The following is a 22,972-nucleotide window of genomic DNA, read 5'->3' on the forward strand; positions in this document are numbered from 1 at the left end:
CCAATTTTTTTCTAAATGAATTGTCATCATTTGTTTTTTACTTTATGCTTTACAATGCACAATATCCATGAATCTTAAAATACATTAACATTTTTATAAATTAATTGATTTTGAATGAGATGGACTATACGAAACCTGGTGTTCAACCATATCACAAAAAAATAGGTAATTGGGCCGAGCCCAATACGAAAGCTGGTGTGCGCCGGTTAGTAAAAGCACCGGTAATTGGGCGTCAAATAGGCTACAGCACCCAGGTCGCCAGGTCGGTCCTCTTACCGGAGTCAAACCCAACCACGCGCTTCCCTCTGCGCCGAACCCTCCTCCCCCTTTCGCCAGAACACCCCGGAAGCATCTGGAAGCCCGGCCCTCGGCCCCCGCCACCGCCCGATCCGGATCCGACGGCCCGCGCCCGCCTCTCCCCTGCCCTCCCGCATCTTCGAGAGCGTTCACTCCCGACCACCCGTCCCGCGCTCCGCTATAACTACGACCGCCCCCCCTCCCCCACCTCTCCTCACAAACCGATCCCGACCGGCGACCTCGCTTCCACCGGATCAACCAGCTAGGGTTTCGTCTTCGTCGTCTTCTCCGCGGAGCTTGGAGTTTTCGGCGAGATGTTCGGGCGCGGGCCGCCGAAGAAGAGCGACAGCACGCGCTACTACGAGATCCTGGGCGTGCCCAAGGACGCGTCCCAGGACGACCTCAAGAAGGCCTACCGCAAGGCCGCCATCAAGAACCACCCCGACAAGGGAGGCGACCCAGAGAAGGTGAGCGCCCGATCTCTTCTTCTCCGTTCCCTGCCGATCTGTTCTCGACGGGGATTGCTAGGCTGGTAGATTTGGTACGGCAGGCGGATCTGGCACGGGCCGTGGGGTGTAGAATTCGACGGGCTTAGGCGGTGGAATTCGTGGATGCGTGTTTTATAGATAGGTTTGGGCGGGGGAAGAATTACGCGTGATGATTGCGGGCGGCTTTAGAACGAAACATTTAGTTGATTTAACATTCGGCATGGAATCCTTGAAATCGTCCGTGTACTGTCATACATGTGTGTTTGTAATTGTTCACATACTTAAAATTAGCATAACCGATGATTTTAGATATTAATTGAGCAATTCATGACAAGCTTGTAGCATATGCAGGTATGTTTTGTTGAATTGATGATGATGTATGAGTAATCCATGTCTGTGTTAAATTGCCTATCAGTCTTAACGCAATTCAATAGTTTAATTCCTATTGCCATGTATCAACCTAGCTAAACTAAAGCTGAGCACTGGTGCTTGGGTGGGTCAAGCTTTGCGCTGGGTAGTGGGTCCTGATGCTGTGGCCGGTTAATCTGTTTGCAGAAGACATTGTTTTCTGGTTGAGCTGGCTAACTAACGGTTTGTCATATTGCAGTTCAAGGAGCTAGCTCAGGCTTATGAGGTTCTGAGTGATCCTGAGAAGCGAGAGATCTATGACCAGTATGGTGAGGATGCCCTCAAGGAGGGAATGGGAGGTGGAGGAATGCATGATCCTTTTGACATCTTCCAGTCATTCTTTGGTGGTGGCGGCAACCCCTTCGGAGGTAAGTCATATGTGAACTGAACCACTTGGTTTGCCATTGTGGTCTGCCTGTATTTTGATCTGACTTAACCATGGCATTGTGTTTTACAGGTGGCGGGAGCAGTAGGGGCAGGCGGCAGCGCAGGGGTGAGGATGTGGTTCATCCTCTGAAGGTTAGCCTTGAGGAACTGTACAACGGAACATCAAAGAAGCTCTCTCTTGCCCGCAATGTGCTCTGCTCGAAGTGCAATGGGTAAGTTGTTTTGTCCCTTGCGTGTGCAACCTTGCATTTAGCGGGTGCTGCAAGTTCTGAATTTTAACCGTACTTCATTTGTCTGCAGCAAGGGGTCAAAGTCCGGGGCTTCGATGAAGTGTGCCGGCTGCCAAGGTGCTGGTTACAAGGTGCAGATAAGGCAGCTGGGACCAGGAATGATTCAGCAAATGCAGCAGCCTTGCAATGAGTGCAGGGGAAGTGGGGAGACCATCAGCGACAAGGATCGCTGTGGGCAGTGCAAAGGCGAGAAGGTGGTGCACGAGAAGAAAGTCCTGGAGGTGGTGGTCGAGAAGGGAATGCAGCATGGGCAGAAGATCACCTTCCCCGGCGAGGCGGATGAAGCGGTATGGGTCGCACTTCAGTAGGAGCACTATGTTTTCCTGTATGTGTTGTGCCTTTTACCTTGTCTGATCTGTTTGCTTGTGTCATGCAGCCTGATACTGTTACTGGAGACATAATCTTCGTCCTCCAGCAGAAGGAGCACCCCAAATTCAAGCGGAAGGGCGATGACCTCTTCTACGAGCACACCCTGACCCTGACCGAGGCACTGTGTGGCTTCCAGTATGTCCTGGCTCATTTGGACGGCAGGCAGCTGCTCATCAAGTCCAACCCTGGCGAAGTCGTCAAGCCTGGTAAGTGTTGATGAACCTGGAATGATCATCTGATTTGGTTCAGATATAGATATTCAACTGATGCTCATCATCTATCTAAATGTTTCTGCAGATTCGTTCAAGGCGATCAACGACGAGGGCATGCCCATGTACCAGAGGCCGTTCATGAAGGGCAAGCTGTACATCCACTTCACGGTTGATTTTCCCGACTCGCTGAGCCTGGACCAGTGCAAGGCGCTCGAGACTGTCCTGCCGCCCAAGCCGGCGTCGCAGTACACGGACATGGAGCTGGACGAGTGCGAGGAGACGATGGCCTACGACATTGACATCGAGGAGGAGATGCGGAGGCGACAGCAGCAGCAGGCACAGGAGGCCTACGACGAGGACGAGGACATGCCCGGTGGCGGCGGCCAGCGGGTGCAGTGCGCCCAGCAGTAGGCAGGCAGGATGTTGTGATCGTCAGTCAGCAGATGAATTCGTTTCTGTTGTTCTCAAGTTTTCCATGTTATGGTTCTTACCCTTTTGGTGCTAGTATATGATGTAACTACTTCACTGAACAATACCGGGTCGTCCAGGAAAATTATTTGCCTTCCTTGTTTTGCTTGCCGTGGCATTTTTGCCGGAGTAGTTGGCTGCTGATGAGCAGAGTTGCCATGTAGTTGGCTACTCTAATGGGCAGAGCTGACAGCATGTTTGTTTCATGGGACTTGGGATTAAACGGATCCGGTTTACATCACGTCTAGTAGACTTGCCTATTCCTCCGGATTCACGACGATGGCATGTCGTCGGACGTCTTCATCTCAATCTCAAGTTGAGATCGAATTTGTTGATCTTAGTTTCTATGCCCGTCGATGTTCAACAACAATTCATCGGTATGAAGGGTGCCCTTCGTGTGGTACACCGCACAAGGGCGTCGAGGCTAGACAGGACGTGATAAACATATGACAGTTATTCTGCATTCATTGAGAAGAAAAGGAGTTGCTCAGTTAATTAGAAAAAACTGAGCGAAAACAAAATTGCTTAATTAATTATGAAGAACCGGACAAAAACCATCACAACCTCATAGAAGAAACCACCTGCACGCACACAGCTTCAAAGAGAGCCTCGGCGAGACAACACCTGAGCAAACAACTTAGCGGATGCGTGGAAGCTGCAAAACCTACGGTCAAACAGCGTAGCCCTGGCTGTTTGCCGGTGATTATCGACTCAACCCATACCCCATACCGTAGCGGATGCTGCAAGAAAATTTGCGCCACAACTCAGCCGCCTACGGTCAGACAGCGTAGCTCTGGCTGTGCGAAGAATTCTGAAGAACAAAACCAGACATGGCTGACATCACTGGAAGGGCCACCTATAACCGGTCATTGTACATCATAGGTCCCCGTCCTTTGACTCCATAACAAGAAACAAACTGAGACAATGGATCTTGAACTTCTAAAGTGGTCTGAACAATTTTGTTGACAAAATGTCCGAACTGTTCCGATCCAGATTTTGGAGACGATTTTGATGATCCATTGTGGAGTTGCCTGAGCTGCCGTGCCGAAAGGCACATGTTCTTGCTCAGCGCCTGTGGCCAGTGACGCCCTGCATATCGCAGTAGCGCCGAGCTTGTCGCCCAAACTTCAAACGAGATAAATAAATAAGCACGTCACCTGTCGCTGTGGGGTGTGAGAAATACTGAAAACAACGGCAGGAAGGGGAGTGCTTGCCCTGAACCTGTGCTTTGCTTGATTCGGGTGTTAGTCAGAAGGGGAGCATTTGGTGAAGGCATCACTACCGGCAGGCAAGCAGGCCACTCAAGTAATCAAAATGCCTTCTTATTTATTCCAGCTGGATATTCATGCCCGCTCTACTAGCGAAAAAAATTATATTAATCAGTAGTACACCTCAACTAGGTAAACGATACTCTACCGTCTACTTGCCTCTGCCAGTTGACCTCCAAGCCATTTTTGTTAGAGGCAGTTGACCTTGGAGCCTCATCAGCCAGTGCTGTGGATTCTGAGCTCGCACCAGCAGACAAATAATAATGGAAAGAAGCGGAGAACGTATCTGCTCTCCGGAGAGCAGATGACAATCGGCTGCGAGGTGCTAATCGGTGTGGGTCAGACGAGTGCAACGAAAGGGTGAAACCGGTCTATTTCTCTCTGGCCTTTACCTTCCGCGTGGAGGTGAAGCAAAACCCTTTTGGATGTCTTCCACTCCATGTCGCGTTGCGTTGCTGTAGTTTTCCGTCCCTTTTCATATTTTGTGGGGTAGTTTTCTCTTTTCTGTCCTTTGCACAAGCGGCCATAGTTAACTTCTTTTTGCGCTGGCAGCCACAGTTAATCAAGTACTCCCTTCATTTCAAGATATAGTGCATCCGCGCTTTCCGAGGTCCAACTTTGATCATAAATTTAGCAACGAGACCGACTGCTGCGGGAGAAATAATTATATAATTGAAAACTTTTTTTGAATACGAATTCACTGGTATAATTTTGCTCCCGCCGCAGCCGGTCTCGTTGGTTAAATTTATAATCAAAATTGAAGCACGGGAATAGAGGAAGTACTATATTTTAAAACGGAGAGTATGAAATTCCAGGGGTGGTTGTGTACTCCCGGGATTACCTCAGCTTGAATGGAGCCGTGTGTGCGTGTACCGCACTCTGACGGATCACGAATTTAAACTCGGTGTGAACAATTGAGGAGTGCGGAGTGGATCACATGGGGTGGAGTTAAACAAATCATACGTAGAGCTTCGTACTACTGCAGTGCAGTACATTACTCCATGCCGAGCGGGGCAAGCGCCCACTGCTAAAACGCCAACTAAAAACAATTGGGAGCAAACATGGGAAGTACTTCCTCGGCCAGAATTACTTGTCTTAGTGTGTAGATACATCTGTATCTGGACAAATCTAAAACAAGTAATTTAAGATAAAAATAATACAGTAAAACAAGTGATATATGTGCAAACGTCGGTGCTGAAAACGTAAGCGAGACATGTACCATGTCACTAAACTTGAAGTGCACTTCAGATGCTACCGTTCAGCTTTGCAAAGGGTCCGAAACTATAAAGAAAATGTTTATCAGAAGTACAAAGCATCTTAACATAACTAAAATTACATCAAACTCATTGGGCTATCGAACGATCACTATGGCCAACAGAGATGCACCTTCCCGCCATCTCGGCATCTGCCTAAACGCCGCCCATGTAAGAAGAAACCCTAATCTAAACAACTTTCCCGGAGCCAAGGCATTAGGATGCATCTCCATGCGATCCGCAGCCAGAGCAGCAGACGTGAGGGAAGAGAATCCAAAGGCTAGCCGACAAAGCTGGAAGGAGCCCAATCTGTCGGCACCGTCGCCTATATCGAGCGCAGAGAAAAAAAAACAATTCTTGTGGTGCTAAGTCAGCAATGAACCTTGCAATGTAAGGCATCACCTAATTCATCTCCTACTTTTTTTTGCATGATAATACGTGTCTCATTTATATCAGAAGGATCATAGTACAAGCAACGTACACACTGATCGGGCAAAACTGAAAAGACAGCAAAGCGCAAAGGAACACCAGCCAAGAAATGAAATTACAATCAAGACCGAAGAATCCTCTCAGCTTGACACCAATGCCCGTCACTTGCCTCTGGCACCACCACAACAACCACCAAAGAAAACAACGACGAATCACCTTCACACCCGAGTTTGAAGTGGCCCTATCCCTGATATATAGCTTTGCGGACCTCCATGGTGGCTCACCAAAGGCAAAACCATTACCGTTGAACGAATCAGACCGATGAAACACCCCGGACACGCCATCGAACTCTAGATCTGGCACCCCCACACGACTAAGACGTCGGAGGAGAAAACTACATCTACTATCCACAAACTCGAACCCAACACACTATCCACCATCTTCCAGATGCCGCCGATGCATACCACAATCTGCATTGGCTCCTGGACTACCACTCAAGCTCCGCGCCGGCTCTGGAGCAAACGTCGTCGCAACCGCGAAGGACGAGGACACAGGTCCACCACGAGGATGCCACCACCATGCCATCCTTGCTTGAACAAACTGGTTTCCAAATTCACCCCCAACCATAGGACCAATCACCTCATCGGGGGAAGGATCTGAAACTTATTTATTCAATGTCTCCATTGCCGCCGCCGAAGCCAAGACGATGAACAACCAAACAACTAAGCTACTAGGGCCTAAACCTAAAGCTAAACAATCTGCACGCGTGGGATCCGACGACCCTCCTCACCACCGACGACTGAGAGGTCGTCGGCGGAGGGGAGCCGCCGGAGGACGGCGCCGGAAGGTTTGGCTCTCCTGGCGGCAGCGGCAAGGTTTTCTAGTCGCTCGTGTCTCCAGAGGGAAAACAACTCACATCCTACTTGAAAAGAACATAAGGTTTTGTCTAATTGTTTTGCTACATGTAATCAAAGTATTTACAAAATTTCTTTTGTTTTCTTGAACATTTTGAATTTCAAGTATAGAGTATCTCCATACAGAATGTATCCTAACCATTGTCCAGCGAGATCAAAATAGTACTCCCTTCGTCCCAAAATAAGTGACTCAAGTTTGTACTAACTTTAGTACAAAATTAGTACAGGTTTGAGTCACTTAATTTGGGACGGAGGGAGTAGTAGAATCCTGTTTGACAACAACATGGGAGCAAACCTGTAGATTTCGGCCTATCGAAGTCAATGGTTAATGTCCCTCTAGAGTCAAGGGGAGCTCGTGTGACATTCAGATATGTGGATCCAGAGTAAGGTCTATTCTCTCTTGTTGCGTGAGCTTCATACATTGTAGGTTCATTTGGTTGCTTTGGAAATTGAATTCTTAAATTTATATGCACACCGTTTGTTGTTTTGATGAGTAGGTACCATATGTCTGGCCGTCTGGGCAGCTAAGTGAGAAGATTTACATACATAGCTTTGGTGTTATTCTACTTGAGCTGATCTCGGGCCGCGAGGTAATTCATGGTGGGATGACACCTAACAAAGTCACATGGGTAAGTGCGTTTTATGGATATGTGTTTTTTCCTATGTTTGACACAATTATATCCTGGCTCTTTGCATTTGACATTAACAAATGAATGACTTATATGATATATACTGGCTAAACCACAAATCGAGGGCGAGAAAGTGGATGTCATCATCGATGGATCATTGGATGTTAGGTACAAGTCAGAGTTGAAGACTGTTCATTTGGCTATCCGATGTGTGAGGACACATGGTACACAACGGCTGTACACACCAAAGATATAGAGGACGTGGTTCGTGTCGAGCTCCAATTGGAGGCTCCCCAAAAAATGCTCATGGGAGCTGTCGACTCATATGATATTCATGGTTTGAATCTGTACCAAGTGTTCCGTGAGATGCTCAGCTAGAAGTGATAAGAACCGTTGCTTATGCGACTAGAAAGAAAAAAGACTCACACAAAGGATCAGCATTTATCCCGCCTATGTACCTACTACTAATACATTTTAGTGCGGAGAATCTTGTCCACTAGAATATATTATGTGCAATAGGTTGAGCATATCTCTGATATGATGCATTTGCTTGACTTGCGCAAGATGTTGGGGGTGGGGGCAACCCCCCCCCTCATTCACTGCATGTTGATCCCGCATTTAACTAAAGGTATTACAAATTTTCTCAGACATTTTGAATTTCAAATATAGAGTATGTCCATACAAGATGTACATCGAGATCTGAAGAGCCATAACATCCTGCTTGACAATAACATGGGAGGAAAATTTGTAGATTTTTGCCACCAACGGTTGATGGCCCTCAAGAGTCAAGGGGGGCTCATGGGACATTCAAATATGTGGATCCAGACTTCCAGGGTAAGGTGCCTTCTCTCTTTCTCGTGAGCTTCATACATTGTAGGTTAATTTGGTTATTTTGGAAATCGAGTTCTTAAACTTATATGCAGCATGTTTATAGTTTTGATGAGTATGTACTATATGTCTGTGCAGTTAAGTGAGATGAGTGATATCTACAGCTTGGTTGTTATTCTACTTGAGCCAATCTCAGGCTGCGAGGTAATCCATGGTGGGCTCACTCCTAACATAATCACATGGGTAAGTCTATCTTGTGGATAGATATTTTTCGTAAGTCTGATACTAGTATATCTTGGATCTATGCATTTGACATTAACAAATGAAAGAACTTATACAATATATATTGGCTAAACCAAAAATCGAGAGCGATAACACGGATGTCATCATCGATGGATCATTGGATGTCAGGTGCAAGTCAGAGTCAATGATTGTTGATCTGGCTATCAGGTGTGTGAGTCAACAGGGTACACAGCGGCCGTCCGTATCAGAGGAAGTTCCAAGATATCGAAGACGAAGTTCATGTCGAGCTCTAGTTGGAGGCTCCTCGCCAAATGCCCATGGGAATTGTCGACCTATATGATATTCATGGTTTGAATGTGTGCCAAGTGTTCCGTGAGATGCTCAACTAGCAGTGATAGGAACTCGTTGCTTATGCGACTATAAAGAAAAGGAGATACATACAAAGGATCATCATTTATCTCGCCTATGTACCTACTACTAATAGACTTTAGTGCAGAAAATCTTGTCCACTAAAATATATTCTGTGCAATGCAGATAGGTTAAGCAAATATCTTGGTATGATGCACTTGGTTGACTTGCGCGACATATTGAGGTGTGGGGGCAAAGCCCCCCCCTCCGCCACGACATGTTAATCCCGCATTTAATCACATGTATTACATAATTATTATTCTCTCAGACATTTTTAGTTTCATATATAGAGTATCTCATATAGGATGCACCCCAACCATTCATCGAGATCTAAAGAGCACTAACATCCTACTTAACAAGCATACATATGTGAGCAAAATTTATAGATGTCAGCTACCAATAGTTTATGGACCTCAACAGTCAAGAGGAGCTCATGGGACATTCAGATATGTCGATCCAGACTTCCAGAGTAAGGCCCCTTCTCTCTTTCTCGTGAGCTTCATACATTTTAGGTTCATTTGGTTGGTTTGAAAATTGAATTCTTAAACATATATGCACATCATTTGTAGTTTTGATGGTAGGTACCATATGTCTGGGCAGCCAAGTGAGAAGAGTGACATGTACATCTTTTTTGTTATTCTACTTGAGTTGATCTCGGGCCGCGAGGTAATCCATGGTTGGCTCACCCCTAACATAGTCACATGGGTAAGTTCATCTTCTGGATAGATTTTTTTACTAAGTTTGATACTAGTATATCCTAGCTTTGTGCATTTCAAATTAACAAATGAATGAAATTGTACAATATATACTGGCTAAACCATAAATCGAGAGCGAGAACATAGATTTCATTATAGATGGATCATTGGATGTCAGGTGCAAGTCAGAGTCAATGATTGTTGATCTGGCTATCAGGTGTGTGAGTCAACAGGGTACACAGCGGCCGTCCGTATCAGAGGAAGTTCCAAGATATCGAAGACGAAGTTCATGTCGAGCTCTAGTTGGAGGCTCCTCGCCAAATGCCCATGGGAATTGTCGACCTATATGATATTCATGGTTTGAATGTGTGCCAAGTGTTCCGTGAGATGCTCAACTAGCAGTGATAGGAACTCGTTGCTTATGCGACTATAACGAAAAGGAGATACATACAAAGGATCATCATTTATCTCGCCTATGTACCTACTACTAATAGACTTTAGTGCAGAAAATCTTGTCCACTAAAATATATTCTGTGCAATGCAGATAGGTTAAGCAAATATCTTGGTATGATGCACTTGGTTGACTTGCGCGACATATTGAGGTGTGGGGGCAAAGCCCCCCCTCCTCCACGACATGTTAATCCCGCATTTAATCACATGTATTACATAATTATTATTCTCTCAGACATTTTTAGTTTCATATATAGAGTATCTCATATAGGATGCACCCCAACCATTCATCGAGATCTAAAGAGCACTAACATCCTACTTAACAAGCATACATATGTGAGCAAAATTTATAGATGTCAGCTACCAATAGTTTATGGACCTCAACAGTCAAGAGGAGCTCATGGGACATTCAGATATGTCGATCCAGACTTCCAGAGTAAGGCCCCTTCTCTCTTTCTCATGAGCTTCATACATTTTAGGTTCATTTGGTTGGTTTGAAAATTGAATTCTTAAACATATATGCACATCATTTGTAGTTTTGATGGTAGGTACCATATGTCTGGGCAGCCAAGTGAGAAGAGTGACATGTACATCTTTTTTGTTATTTTACTTGAGTTGATCTCGGGCCGCGAGGTAATCCATGGTTGGCTCACCCCTAACATAGTCACATGGGTAAGTTCATCTTCTGGATAGATTTTTTTACTAAGTTTGATACTAGTATACCCTAGCTTTGTGCATTTCAAATTAACAAATGAATGAAATTGTACAATATATACTGGCTAAACCATAAATTGAGAGCGAGAACATAGATTTCATTATAGATGGATCATTGGATGTCGGGTACAAGTCAGAATCAGTGTGAAAGATTGTTGATCTGGCTATCTGATCTTTGAGGCCATAGGGTACACAATGGTCAACCAGCTCACAGGTACTTCAGAGATATGGAGGATGTCATTTGTGTCGAGCTCCAGTTGGAGGCTCCTCACCAAATGCCCATGGGAACTTGCCAATCCCGTGGGCTTTGTTGGAATTACCCCAAGAGAAAGGGTGAAACAGAAAAGTAGCAAGTATTTCCCTCAGTTAGAGAACCATGGTTATCAATCCAGTATGAATCTCCCAAGCTAGCAACGTGAGAAACAACTACACACACAACACACACATGCACGTGCGGAATGATAAACGGTAAATCCTGATTTCTAGTCTCGCCTCTAAGACTAACTCAAGTATTGTTTTTATCATATTTTTTCGGATCTTGGGATATCGTTAAATGTAACGATAGTTCCGAAACAATTTTGAGAATATGACGTTGGAAGAACGGTCATATTGAATTGACCCAACTTGTTTGTTATACTTTGAGATGTTTTTGTCACAAGTCAATCATTATAACACAGAGCGTTAACACACACTTTAGTTCCTTAGACCATGAGAATATCGTAGTCACTTCTTACCGTACGATGGACTTTGGGGTTGCTCAAACATCATCTGAACACGATGATCATAAGGATAACTTACAGGTTCATCGGAAAGTCTGACAAGGGTCTAGATAGCTCAAGAGTGGAATTTGCTCCTCCGACGAAAATGGAGAGATATTCTTAGGGCCCTCTCGGTGTGACGGCATCCATCGTCATCTGGCCAGACATAGGTGACTAGGTCACAGGGATGCCGGAACATGTCAATAAGAAAGTAGACCAAAACCGGTAACAAGGAGACCGGTATAGTGAGCATGAGAGTGACTCAAGAGGATACCGATACATCTCACATTTGTTTTTTAAAGTATTGCCAAGCAAAAGGAATAGCATATGATAACCAAATGTTCACTCGAATGTCATTCGTGTATGGGATTGATATGGATGTCCACGGTTACATTATCGATCATTGAACAAAAGGGGTTTTTTGTTCATGTCTATGTTTTACCAAACCTACAGGGTCACAAGCTTGAGGGAATGACAATCTACTATGTGTTGGTGTAGAAAGATTTATGAGAAAATATTTATAAAATGGTTTCATTAATATTATAAATAGTTTTGGGGTTACTGGAAGGGTTTTGGGGTTTACCGGGTAATGCCGTAAATAAATATATAGGTGGAAAATGTTTTTGGAGATCTTAAATTAAGCATAAAAGGCTCTAATAATGATTAATAAGCTTTTATAATTATTTAAATATCGGGCCAGGAAAAATACTAAAAAGGCCTATAGGGGAAAAGTTAATGGGCCTATGAGGCCCATTAGATGGAGGCGCCCTAAGGGCGGCCCTCCCGGCTGGCCCAAGTGAGAAGGGAAACCTTCTCCCCTTGTGACACCCCCTCCTCTCTCCTCCAACCTATATATACCTGAGGATCTGGGCCTTGTAGACACAAGTTTTGGAGGCTCCTCTAGTTCTCTAGTTCTAGTTGATCCAATTAGAGCTAGGTCTAATCCTCTCTAGTCCTCATAATCAGAAGTCCAGTGTGATTCTAATCTTCTCCCTCTAATTCTCCAATGTAGATTAGCTTTGGACGGCAAAAGGTTGTCGGATCATGAAGACCGTACGCTTGCAAAATGTAGAGAGGTCATGCTTTCGGTCTTTCATTCGAGGGATCGTTCATGAATGGTTCAAGGGACTTCAGTACGATCTACGCCGACTCTTCTTCCTCAGTTGAAACTCGGAGTTGGTAACGATCTGACCTAAACCTCTATATGAATCTTCATAGTGTTCTTGATTTGATTGTAGGATGCTTTTTTTTGTTTTCTACTATGTTTCCCAACAAAATTTAGTAATGGAGAATAGACCCATGGGGCATAGGTTCACTAGTGGCATCGCTCTCGAAAGCAGGCGAATGGCATGGTAAACAAATTACAGTTTAGCAATTGATCGAATTGCAATATTCATCACTCTGATCACTCATGGCATAATGTCATATAGGCATTACCTTCGTGATAAGTAGATCGTTAATCCAACTGCATCTACTACTAATACTTCACCCCAAAACTGCTATCTAGCATGCGTCTCAAGGTATTAAGTTTGCAAGAAACAGAGTATCACAATAAGCAAGATGATATAATGTAGACAGGAAGTCAATCAATATGAGAAAACCACATTATTTTATCCTTAGTGGTAACAATACAATACTAGCAGGCACATCAGAAAGCCTGTGCGCACGCGCTAATGTTGTTTTTTAAATGCGGGAAACCGAACAATGCGTTTGAAAGCCTGCTGATGCCGTGAAATTATTTTTGTATTTAGCGAGTTCAGGTCCTTGTACTTTCTTATTTGTAGAAGCTTGGGAGATCATAGCAACATGCAAGGAAGTTTTTTTTCACATGAAAGAGCGTGGTGTCATGGCTAATTATGCAAGGACCTAGACAACATTGCTACCGGGGAGGAGTTCGGATAGGAAGATGTTTGGTTATGCGATTGGGAGTTTGGTAGTGTGCTTGTTGGCTTGCTTGTTATGTGAAGTGAAAGAGAGCTAGAGGTGTATGTTTTAGATCTTATCCACTTGTACCTCTATTTATAGATAGATTTGTCAATTACAGTCAATCATATACCAATTTGATAGTTGATTTTGGTCACTGATCTTTGTTTTTACTTGTTTATGTACATAGCATGACCAGGTATAGTTCTACATGCATGGGAATAGTTTCATTAGCAAGAGATACTGGAGAAACATTAATGTCAATCCACACATTCAATCATCATACACAGAAATTTAGGAGTGTCATAGTCCATCTAAAATGTCTTATAGCCAAATAAAATAATAGTTCCATATATTCCAAACGCCAATGCTTTTTCGAAGGAACTCACATACAGATATTGGAGAAACTTTGATGTCAATCTTCATAAACACAAATTTAGGAGTGTCATGGTCCATTTAAAATGTCTTATAGCCAAATAAAATAATAGTTCCATATATTTCAAATGCCAATGCTTTTGTTAAGGAACTCACATACATTTTTACACAATCAAACTACCATTTAGCCCCCATTGTACAAAAAAACTAAGAAGAACATGAGATAGGAAAAGGAGAGGTAAAACATCACCAAGCACAAAACTGGGGCGGGGAGTGAGGCCACACCTGCATCAACAATGAATTTTTCTTAAGCAAAAGTAGACTGCTAGCAACTATAGAACCTCCTAAGAAAACCAAGAATGGACAAATTATAGGAATCACAAATACAATATGAACGTATAGAAGAAAGTAAAATCGTGGATCAATGAATAACTGGTGAAGAAAATAGACCGCAATAATTATGCATATGTAAATAGCTTGGAGTAAACAAAGCCAAGGATGTCCATACCCAGAACCCACCAGGGCGCGCTAGAGGCCCCTAGCACGCCTAGGTGGATGGTGGGGCCCACGGGAGTCCTCTCCACCGTCTCTCAGCTCTATAAATACCCAAATATTCCAGAAACCCTAGGGGAGTCGATGAAAAACAATTCCAGCCGTCGCAAGTTCCAGAACCACGAGATCCAATCTAGAGCCCTATTACTGCACCTTGTCGAAGGGGAACACGATCGCGGAGGGGTTCATGATCCTCATCGATGCTCCTCCGATGATGCGTGAGTAGTTCACCAAAGACCTACGGATCAGTAGGCAGTAGCTAGATGGCTTCTTCTCTCTGTTTGATTCTCAATACAATGTTCTCCTCGATGTTCTTGGAGATCTATTTGATGTAATGACTTTTTGCGGTGTGTTTGTTGGGATCCGATGAATTGTGAGTTCATGATCAGATCTATATCCATGAATATTATTTGAGTCTTCTTTGATCTCTTATATGCATGATTATTGTAGCCTCGTATTTCTTCTCTGAAACTTTGGTTTGGTTTGGCCAACTAGATTGATTTTTCTTGCAATGAAAAAAGGTGCTTTGTGATGGGTTCGATCTTGCGGTGTTCTCACCCAGTGACAGAAGGGGTAGCGAGGCACGCATGATCGTTGCTATTAAGGATAAAAGATAGGGTCTATTCCTACACGAATAGATCTTGTCTACATCATGTCATCGTTCTTATTGCATTACTCCGTTTCTCCATGAACTTAATAAAGTAGATGCATGCTGGATAGCGGTCGATGTGTGGACTAATAGTAGTAGATGCAGGCAGGAGTCGGTCTACTAATCTTGGACGTGATGCCTTTATACATGATCATTGCCTTGGATATCGTCATAATTATTTGCTCTTCTATCAATTGCCTGATACGTCTCCGTCGTATCTATAATTTTTTATTGTTCCATGCCAATATTATATAACTTTCATATACTTTTGGCAACTTTTTATACTATTTTTGGGACTAACATATTGATTCAGTGCCCAGTGCCAGTTCCTGTTTGTTGCATATTTTTTGTTTCGCAGAAAATCCATATCAAACGGAGTCCAAACGGGATAAAACTGACGGAGATTTTTTTTTGGAATATATGTGATTTTTGGGAAGAAGAATCAACGCGAGACGATACCCGAGGGGGCCACGAGGCAGGGGCACGCCCCTGACCCTCGTGGCCACCCCGTAAGGCGGTTGGTGCCCTTCTTTCGCCGCAAGAAAGCCAATATCCGGATAAAAATCGTGTCCAAATTTCAGCCCAGTCGGAGTTACGGATCTCCGGGAATATAAGAAACGGTGAAAGGCCAGAATCGGGAACGCAGAAACATAGAGAGACAGATCCAATCTCGGAGGGGCTCTCGCCCCTCCGCCGCCATGGAGGCCATGGACCAGAGGGGAAACCCTTCTCCCATCTAGGGAGAAGGTCAAGGAAGAAGAAGAAGAAGAAGGGGGGCTCTCTCCCCCTCTCTCCCGGTGGCGCCGGAACGCCGTCGGGGCCATCATCGTCAGCGCAATCTACACCAACACCTTCGTCATCTTCACCAACATCTTCATCACCATCCCCCATCTATCTACAGGGGTCCACTCTCCCGCAACCCGCTGTACCCTCTACTTGAACATGGTGCTTTATGCTTCATATTATTATCCAATGATGTGTTGCCATCCTATGATGTCTGAGTAGATCTTCGTTGTCCTATCGGTAATTGGTGAATTGCTATGATTGGTTTAATTTGCTTGTGGTTATGTTGATGTCCTTTGGTGCCCATCATATGAGCGCGCGCGTGGATCACACCATAGGGTTAGTTGTATGTTGATAGGACTATGTATTGGAGGGCAAGAGTGACAGAAGCTTCAACCTAGCATAGAAATTGATGCATACGGGATTGAAGGGGGACCAATATATCTTAATGCTATGGTTGGGTTTTACCTTAATGAACGTTAGTAGTTGCGGATGCTTGCTAATAGTTCCAATCATAAGTGCATAGAATTCCAAGTCAGGGATGACATGCTAGCAGTGGCCTCTCCCACATAAAACTTGCTATCGGTCTAGTAAAGTAGTCAATTGCTTAGGGACAATTTCGCAACTCCTACCACCACTTTTCCACACTCGCTATACTAACTTTATTGTGTCTTTATCTAAACAGCCCCTAGATTTTATTTACGTGCTCTTTATTATCTTGCAAACCTATCCAACAACACCTACAAAGTACTTCTAGTTTCATACTTGTTTTAGGTAAAGCGAACGTTAAGCGTGCATAGAGTTGTATCGGTGGTCGATAGAACTTGAGGGAATATTTGATCTACCTTTAGCTCCTCGTTGGGTTCGACACTCTTACTTATCGAAAGAGGCTACAATTGATCCCCTATACTTGTGGGTTATCAAGACCTTTTTCTGGCGCCGTTGCCGGGGGTTATAGCGTGGGGTGAATATTCTCGTGTGTGCTTGTTTGCTTTATCACTAAGTAGTTTTTATTTTCTGTTCTAAGTTGTTCTCTATCTTTAGTTATGGATATGGAACACGAAATACCAAAAAAATTAGGTTTACTTGCCACTCATGGAGATGGGGAACCTCCTAAAACCCTCGATGCTCATTATGTGAAAGATATTATGCACTACTTTAATAATCCTCAGAAAACCCCATTCAATTATATAATGGGAGACACGTTGGATCAACGTGAATACTTTAGGGATTATCTCTTGACTCAAAAAGGGAAACTATTATGGGATCAAATTCATATGTTGCATTGGTATGCTCGGCAACTATGCTTGAGATATGATTATACTTGTTGCTCTAGGATGAAGGCTCCACACCTTCCCTTTTCATGCAGATTTAATGATAATAAAACCTTGGCTTCTTATGCTAATGGTATATATGATTACTATGATGTGGAACAAATAGAAGAATTCGTTGCTTTTAAGGGTGCATGTGAAATTGAATCTTTGTTTAAAGTTTGAAGATTTTGATGATTCAGTTTATAGACCTGAAAATTTAGCTATCCTTAAATATTGCTATGAGAATTATAAATACAATTATGATATTGATGAATTTATTGAGAAAGTCTCCGCTGTCCAAGAAGAGACTAATATTTTGCAAGAGTCTATGGAAGAAGGAATTGATGAAACTGTGGGCTCATTGGATGAAAAAGATGATGAGGAGAGCGAAGAACAAAAGGAGGAAGAGCGGATTAGCTACCCGTGCCCACCTTCTAATGAGAGTAACTCTCCAACTCATATATTGTTTAATTTCCCTTCGTGCTTACCGAAGGATGATTGCTATGATGATTGTTATGATCTTGTTGATTCTTTTGAAATATCCTTTTTTGATGATGCTTGCTATGCTTGTGGCCAAGATGCCAATATGAATTATGATTATGGAGATGAACTTTCTATAGTTCCTTAGGTTAAACATGAAATTGTTGCTATTGCACCCACGCATGATAGTCCTATTATCTTTTTGAATTCTCCCGACTACACTATATCGGAGAAGTTTGCCCTTATTAAGGATTATATTGATGGGTTGCGTTTCACTACTACACATGATGATTTTGATAGATATAATATGCATGTGCTTTCTACTCCTACTTGCAATTATTATGAGAGAGGAACTACATCTCCGCATCTTCATGTTTCCAATATGATAAAATTGCAAGAAACTGCTTATACTACGCACTGGCCTTTACTATGTGTGCTTGAATTGTTCTTTTATGACATGCCGATGCATAGGAAGAGATTTATAATTCGTTGTTGCATGATATATGTTACTTTGTGCTCACTACTAAATCACAAATCATTGTTGATTAAAATTGGCTTTGATATACCTTGGGATCCGGGTGGATCCATTACTTGAGCACTTTATGCCTAGCTTAATGGCTTTAAAGAAAGCGCTGTCAGGGAGACAACCCGGAAGTTTTAGAGAGTCATTTATTTCTATAATGTGCTTTTATAAAGTTTAAAAATAAAAATAATGTGCTAAGATTTTCCTTTAGGATGTTTACATTGCTTGTTGGTTTGTGCGGTGCAAGACAGAAATTTTGGCTGTAGTGCGCGATTTTATATTTTTTATTGGAACGTCAAACGGTTCTGAAACAATTTTCACTATCTTTGTATACAAATTTTTTATTTTTCCTTATTTTGGAAGAATTTTTGGAGTACCAGAAGTATGGTGAATGTTCAGATTACTACAGACTGTCCTGTTTAAGACAGATTCTGTTTTTTGATGCATAGTTTGCTTGTTTTGATGAAACTATCGATTTCTATCAGTGGATTAAGCCATGGAAAAGTTATATTGCAGTAGCTACAATGCAAAAACAAAATATGAATTGGTTTACAACAGTACTTAGAGTAGTGATTTGCTTTATTGTACTAACGGATCTTACCGAACTTTCTGTTGAGTTTTGTGTGGATGAAGTGTTCGAAGATCGAGGATGTCTCGATATGAGGATAAGGAGGAGAGGCAAGAGCTCAAGCTTGGGGATGGCCAAGGCACCCCAAGTAAATACTCAAGGAGACTCAAGCTTCTAAGCTTGGGGAGGCTCCGGAAGGCATCCCATCCTTCTTAACAAGTATCGGTATATTTTTGGATTCGTTTCGTTCATGTGATATATGCAAATCTTGGAGCGTCTTTTGCATTTAGTTTTCACTTTTCTTTTATGCACCATGCTGGTATGAGATAGTCCTTAGTTGATTTATAGAATGCTCATTGCACTTCACTTATATTTTTTAGAGTATGGCTTTATAGAATGCTTCATGTGCTTCACTTATATCATTTGAAGTTTGGATTGCCTGTTTCTCTTCACATAGAAAACCGCCATTTGTAGAATGCTCTTTTGCTTCACTTATATTTGTTAGAGCGTTTGTAGAAAGAATTAAACTCTCTTGCTTCACTTATATCTATTTAGAGAGATGACAGGAATTGGTCATTCACATGGTTAGTCATAAAATCCTACATAAAACTTGTAGATCACCGAATATGATATGTTTGATTCCTTGCAATAGTTTTGCGATATAAAGATGGTGATATTAGAGTCATGCTAGTGGGTAGTTGTGGATTGTAGAAATACTTGTGTTGAAGTTTGTGATTCCCGTAGCATGCACGTATGGTGAACCGTTATGTAATGAAGTTGGAGCATGAGGTATTTACTGATTGTCTTCCTTATGATTGGTGGTCGGGGACGAGCGATGGTATTTTCCTACCAATCTATCCCCCTAGGAGCATGCGCGTAGTAATTTGTTTCGATGACTAATAGATTTTTGTAATAAGTATGTGAGTTCTTTATGACTAATGTTGAGTCCATGGATTATACGCACTCTCACCCTTCCATCATTGCTAGCCTCTTCGGTACCGTGTGTCGGTGTAAAAATCGGCGGATCTCGGGTAGGGGGTCCCGAATTGTGCGTCTAGGATCGATGGTAACAGGAGGCGGGGGACACGATGTTTACCCAGGTTCGGGCCCTCTCTATGGAGGTAATACCCTACTTCCTGCTTGATTGATCTTGATGAATATGAGTGTTACAAGAGTTGATCTACGTCGAGATCATATGTTGTGGTCTAAGCCCTAGAGGTATGATGAGTAATGTCATAATGATCTAGCATATATCATCCCCGTATCGACTAGCCTGGCCTCGTCTTATATAATGCACCAAAGGCCTAGGGTTACAGGAGTCCTAGCCAAATACGCCGGTGGAGAGGAGTCCTTGTCTTGATCACCAAGTCTTGTGGAATCTTCCTTGTACATGTCATCGGCAGTCTGAACTGGCCCATAAGTATTCGGCCCCGGGGTCCTCGGCCCAATCCAACTGATCGGGAGACGACGTGGTGAGTACCCCCTAGTCCAGGACACCGCCAGTAGCCCCCTGAACCGGTCTTCAAGTTGGGGATGCTCCTCGATTCTTCCGAATTGTTCTTCATCTTCGATCGTCGGTCTTGAAAACTGGTTCAACAAATCCTCTCATCTTTGATCATGAGGATCGCCGAAGTGAATCCGGAAAGTTTACACGTTGGGTATCCAAGGAGCCCTTTTAAGTTCTCGGCCTTTATCAATGCCTTTTTATATTTTATGCCACACCTCGGGTTTGAAGTGTTTCCCGTGCGGCGGTGTCTTCTCACATCCGAGCTTCAACGCCGGACTGTATTCGAGGTATCTTTCGTAGCCGAGCACACACGCTGGACCACTTCCGAGCTCCAATGCCGGATTGTATCCAAGCCCCCACGCCGGACTATGTCCAAGCTCCAACGCCGGACCGTATCTGAGCTCCAACGTCAGACTATATCCAAGGTGTCATAGAACACCCCGGTTCAAAAACGGTTTGAAGGAGTTTAGCCGAGCTTAATGCCGGAAATGCCCTCTATGGATCCAGCCATTCAAATCCGAGCTTTATGCCGGACTACCTCCAAGGTGGTGCACCACCTCGGGCTTGGGCTGATTGTTTACGGATTTTATTTCCGATGCGTGTAAATTTATTCGTTGTCAACATGTATAACTAGTAGCCCTCAAGTTGTGTGTCGGTCTAAAACCCGAGATGCACCTTAAGGAAAACATGAAACCGCTGATCCTAGTAGCCCCTGAGACTCAGGTCGATGCGCGAAATCGGCCTAAGGATCAACTCCTAGCTCGGTAGCACACGTAGGAATAGAAACGCAGTGTAATATATTAGAGATAATAGTGATCGGCGAACGGGCCCTTGAAAGAGGGTCTTGAAAAGTTGCCGTAATATATTTAGCTTGACGCCGGATAGGTCCAAATGGTACTTATTGTTATCCGAAGACACGTTTGCCCATAGTTCGGTCAAGCCGAACACTTGGCAGTTGGAATTTTCTGCATTGAAATAGGCAATGCAGTAGCCCCCGAGACACTGGTCGGGTGGCAACACCAGATCAGGGGATCGATGTGCCCTTTTAATATTTATAAATAATGAGCACGAAGCCCAGCAACCCCCGAGCCTTATTGTGGGCATGGGTGGCCGAATTAAGGACCGATATCCATTTGAAAAGAAATTGCTTATGTGTAACACAAACTTCTCGGAAAGAGAATAAAGATCTCATAAAGGAGTTAGAGCTAACGAAAGCTGAGCTCGCCAAGGTAGGCCTCAAGGGACTCAAAAGAAAGGAAATTAATGCCAATAAGGAACTATGAGAGCGTTATGTCAGCTGCTCGGGCGTCTCAAAGAGACTGTGTCATTGACTCTTTAAAAGATTGGCTGAGAAAAAATTGATTTTTGCTCAAAATTTATGTGTAATGATTCTATGTACCCAAGTACTTTACATCATTAATGCTCAGATTCGCATTGTACAAAAATTTGTTGACCGACCATCGGCTTCAACCTCTTCGGTCAGTAGCCGAGGAGTGTTTTCCTACTTTATATAGCCGTGATAAGGGCGAAGATTTATGGAAAACAAGGCAATCCGGCCATACGGTTTTATAAACAAAGGTACGCAGAGAGATATGATATATTACTTTTTAACGTAAGAAACATCTTCCAAAGAAAATAGTCCCGCTATCGGTTCCTTTCTTTGGGTTATCATGCCGACCATGATCATGAAACCTCACCTCTGATCAATGCGGGAGGAAAATATTGAGGATTTAGTTCAGGGAAAGTTCCCGAACTCTATGGTATTAATAAACCAAAATTTTCACTTCCGTCGTTGCCGACCAATGTGATCCTTTAAGATTGCTAGCTTTCGGCTTCACCCAGTCTGAGGTACTTACTCGGATGACCCGGTAGTAACAATCGCAGAGGTGCTCCCTTTACCACCTAGCCGAACAATCGGGAACGTAGGGGTAAGCACAGGAGCCAGGCAACCCAGCTTGGCCAAAATCTTAAGTCAAATTGATGCATATTTATGGCTTTATAACGATAATTACAGAAGGCAGCGCTTGTATACTGAATACAAATACTGGTGATATATGTTTATTTTATGTATAATGATTGTATGTACCGAAGTACTTATATCATATCTGTGTTCGCCCGAACTTTAAACGCGTCTTAACCGACCGTCGGCTTCTCCCTCTTCGGTCAAGGGCCGAAGAGTGTTATGTACTCCACCTGTCGAGTATATCGGCAGTGTTTCCGATAACCAGGCAACCAGGCCATAAGGCTGTAACAGACAAAGCGCGCTCAGGGAACTTATGCTATATTACAGACGAAGTGTAAGAAGCATCTTCGAAGAAAATAGTACCCCCACCGATACCTTTCTTCGGTGCTCATTATTACTATGAGACTTGTGCAATAGATTTTTTGTACTCATGAGTTCCGTTGTGTGCCGACCATGATTGAAAACAATAAGAGCGCTAGCTTTCGGCTTCACCCAGTCTGAGGTCAGAGCTCGGATGACCCGGTCGTGACAATCGCAGAGGTGCTCCCTTTACTCCCTAGCCGAACAATCGGGAACGTAGGGGTAAGCACAGGAGCCAGGCAACCCAGCTTGCGGAACACTTAAGTCAATATGGTGCATATTGTGGCGTAATACACGAACAAGGAACGAAGCCGTACAAGTATAATCATATGCAAGAGGAAAAGCTTCATGAAGGAAGCCCCCAAGTAAACAGGGTATTTGAATTTGTGCGTCACAAACAAAGTTTTGACAAGGAAGTATGACGCTTGGTCGAACCGAAAAAAAATTAAAACCGAAAGTTTTTTGAGC

The 22,972-nt window shown here is 43.5% G+C and overlaps 1 protein-coding gene across 1 annotated transcript; it reads left to right on the forward strand.

Moving 5' to 3' along the window:
- Nucleotides 1-481: 481 nt before the first annotated feature.
- On the forward strand, nt 482-3,016 carry LOC123123119 (dnaJ protein homolog). The gene is made up of 6 exons (XM_044543567.1): nt 482-764; nt 1,393-1,561; nt 1,651-1,792; nt 1,881-2,157; nt 2,247-2,445; nt 2,537-3,016. The coding sequence occupies exons 1-6, from the start codon at nt 612-614 to the stop codon at nt 2,860-2,862; spliced, it is 1,266 nt and encodes a 421-aa protein (XP_044399502.1). The 5' UTR covers nt 482-611; the 3' UTR covers nt 2,863-3,016.
- Nucleotides 3,017-22,972: the final 19,956 nt, after the last annotated feature.

This window comes from Triticum aestivum, chromosome 5D (assembly GCF_018294505.1).
Source record: "Triticum aestivum cultivar Chinese Spring chromosome 5D, IWGSC CS RefSeq v2.1, whole genome shotgun sequence".
NCBI classification, from domain to species: Eukaryota; Viridiplantae; Streptophyta; class Magnoliopsida; order Poales; family Poaceae; genus Triticum; species Triticum aestivum.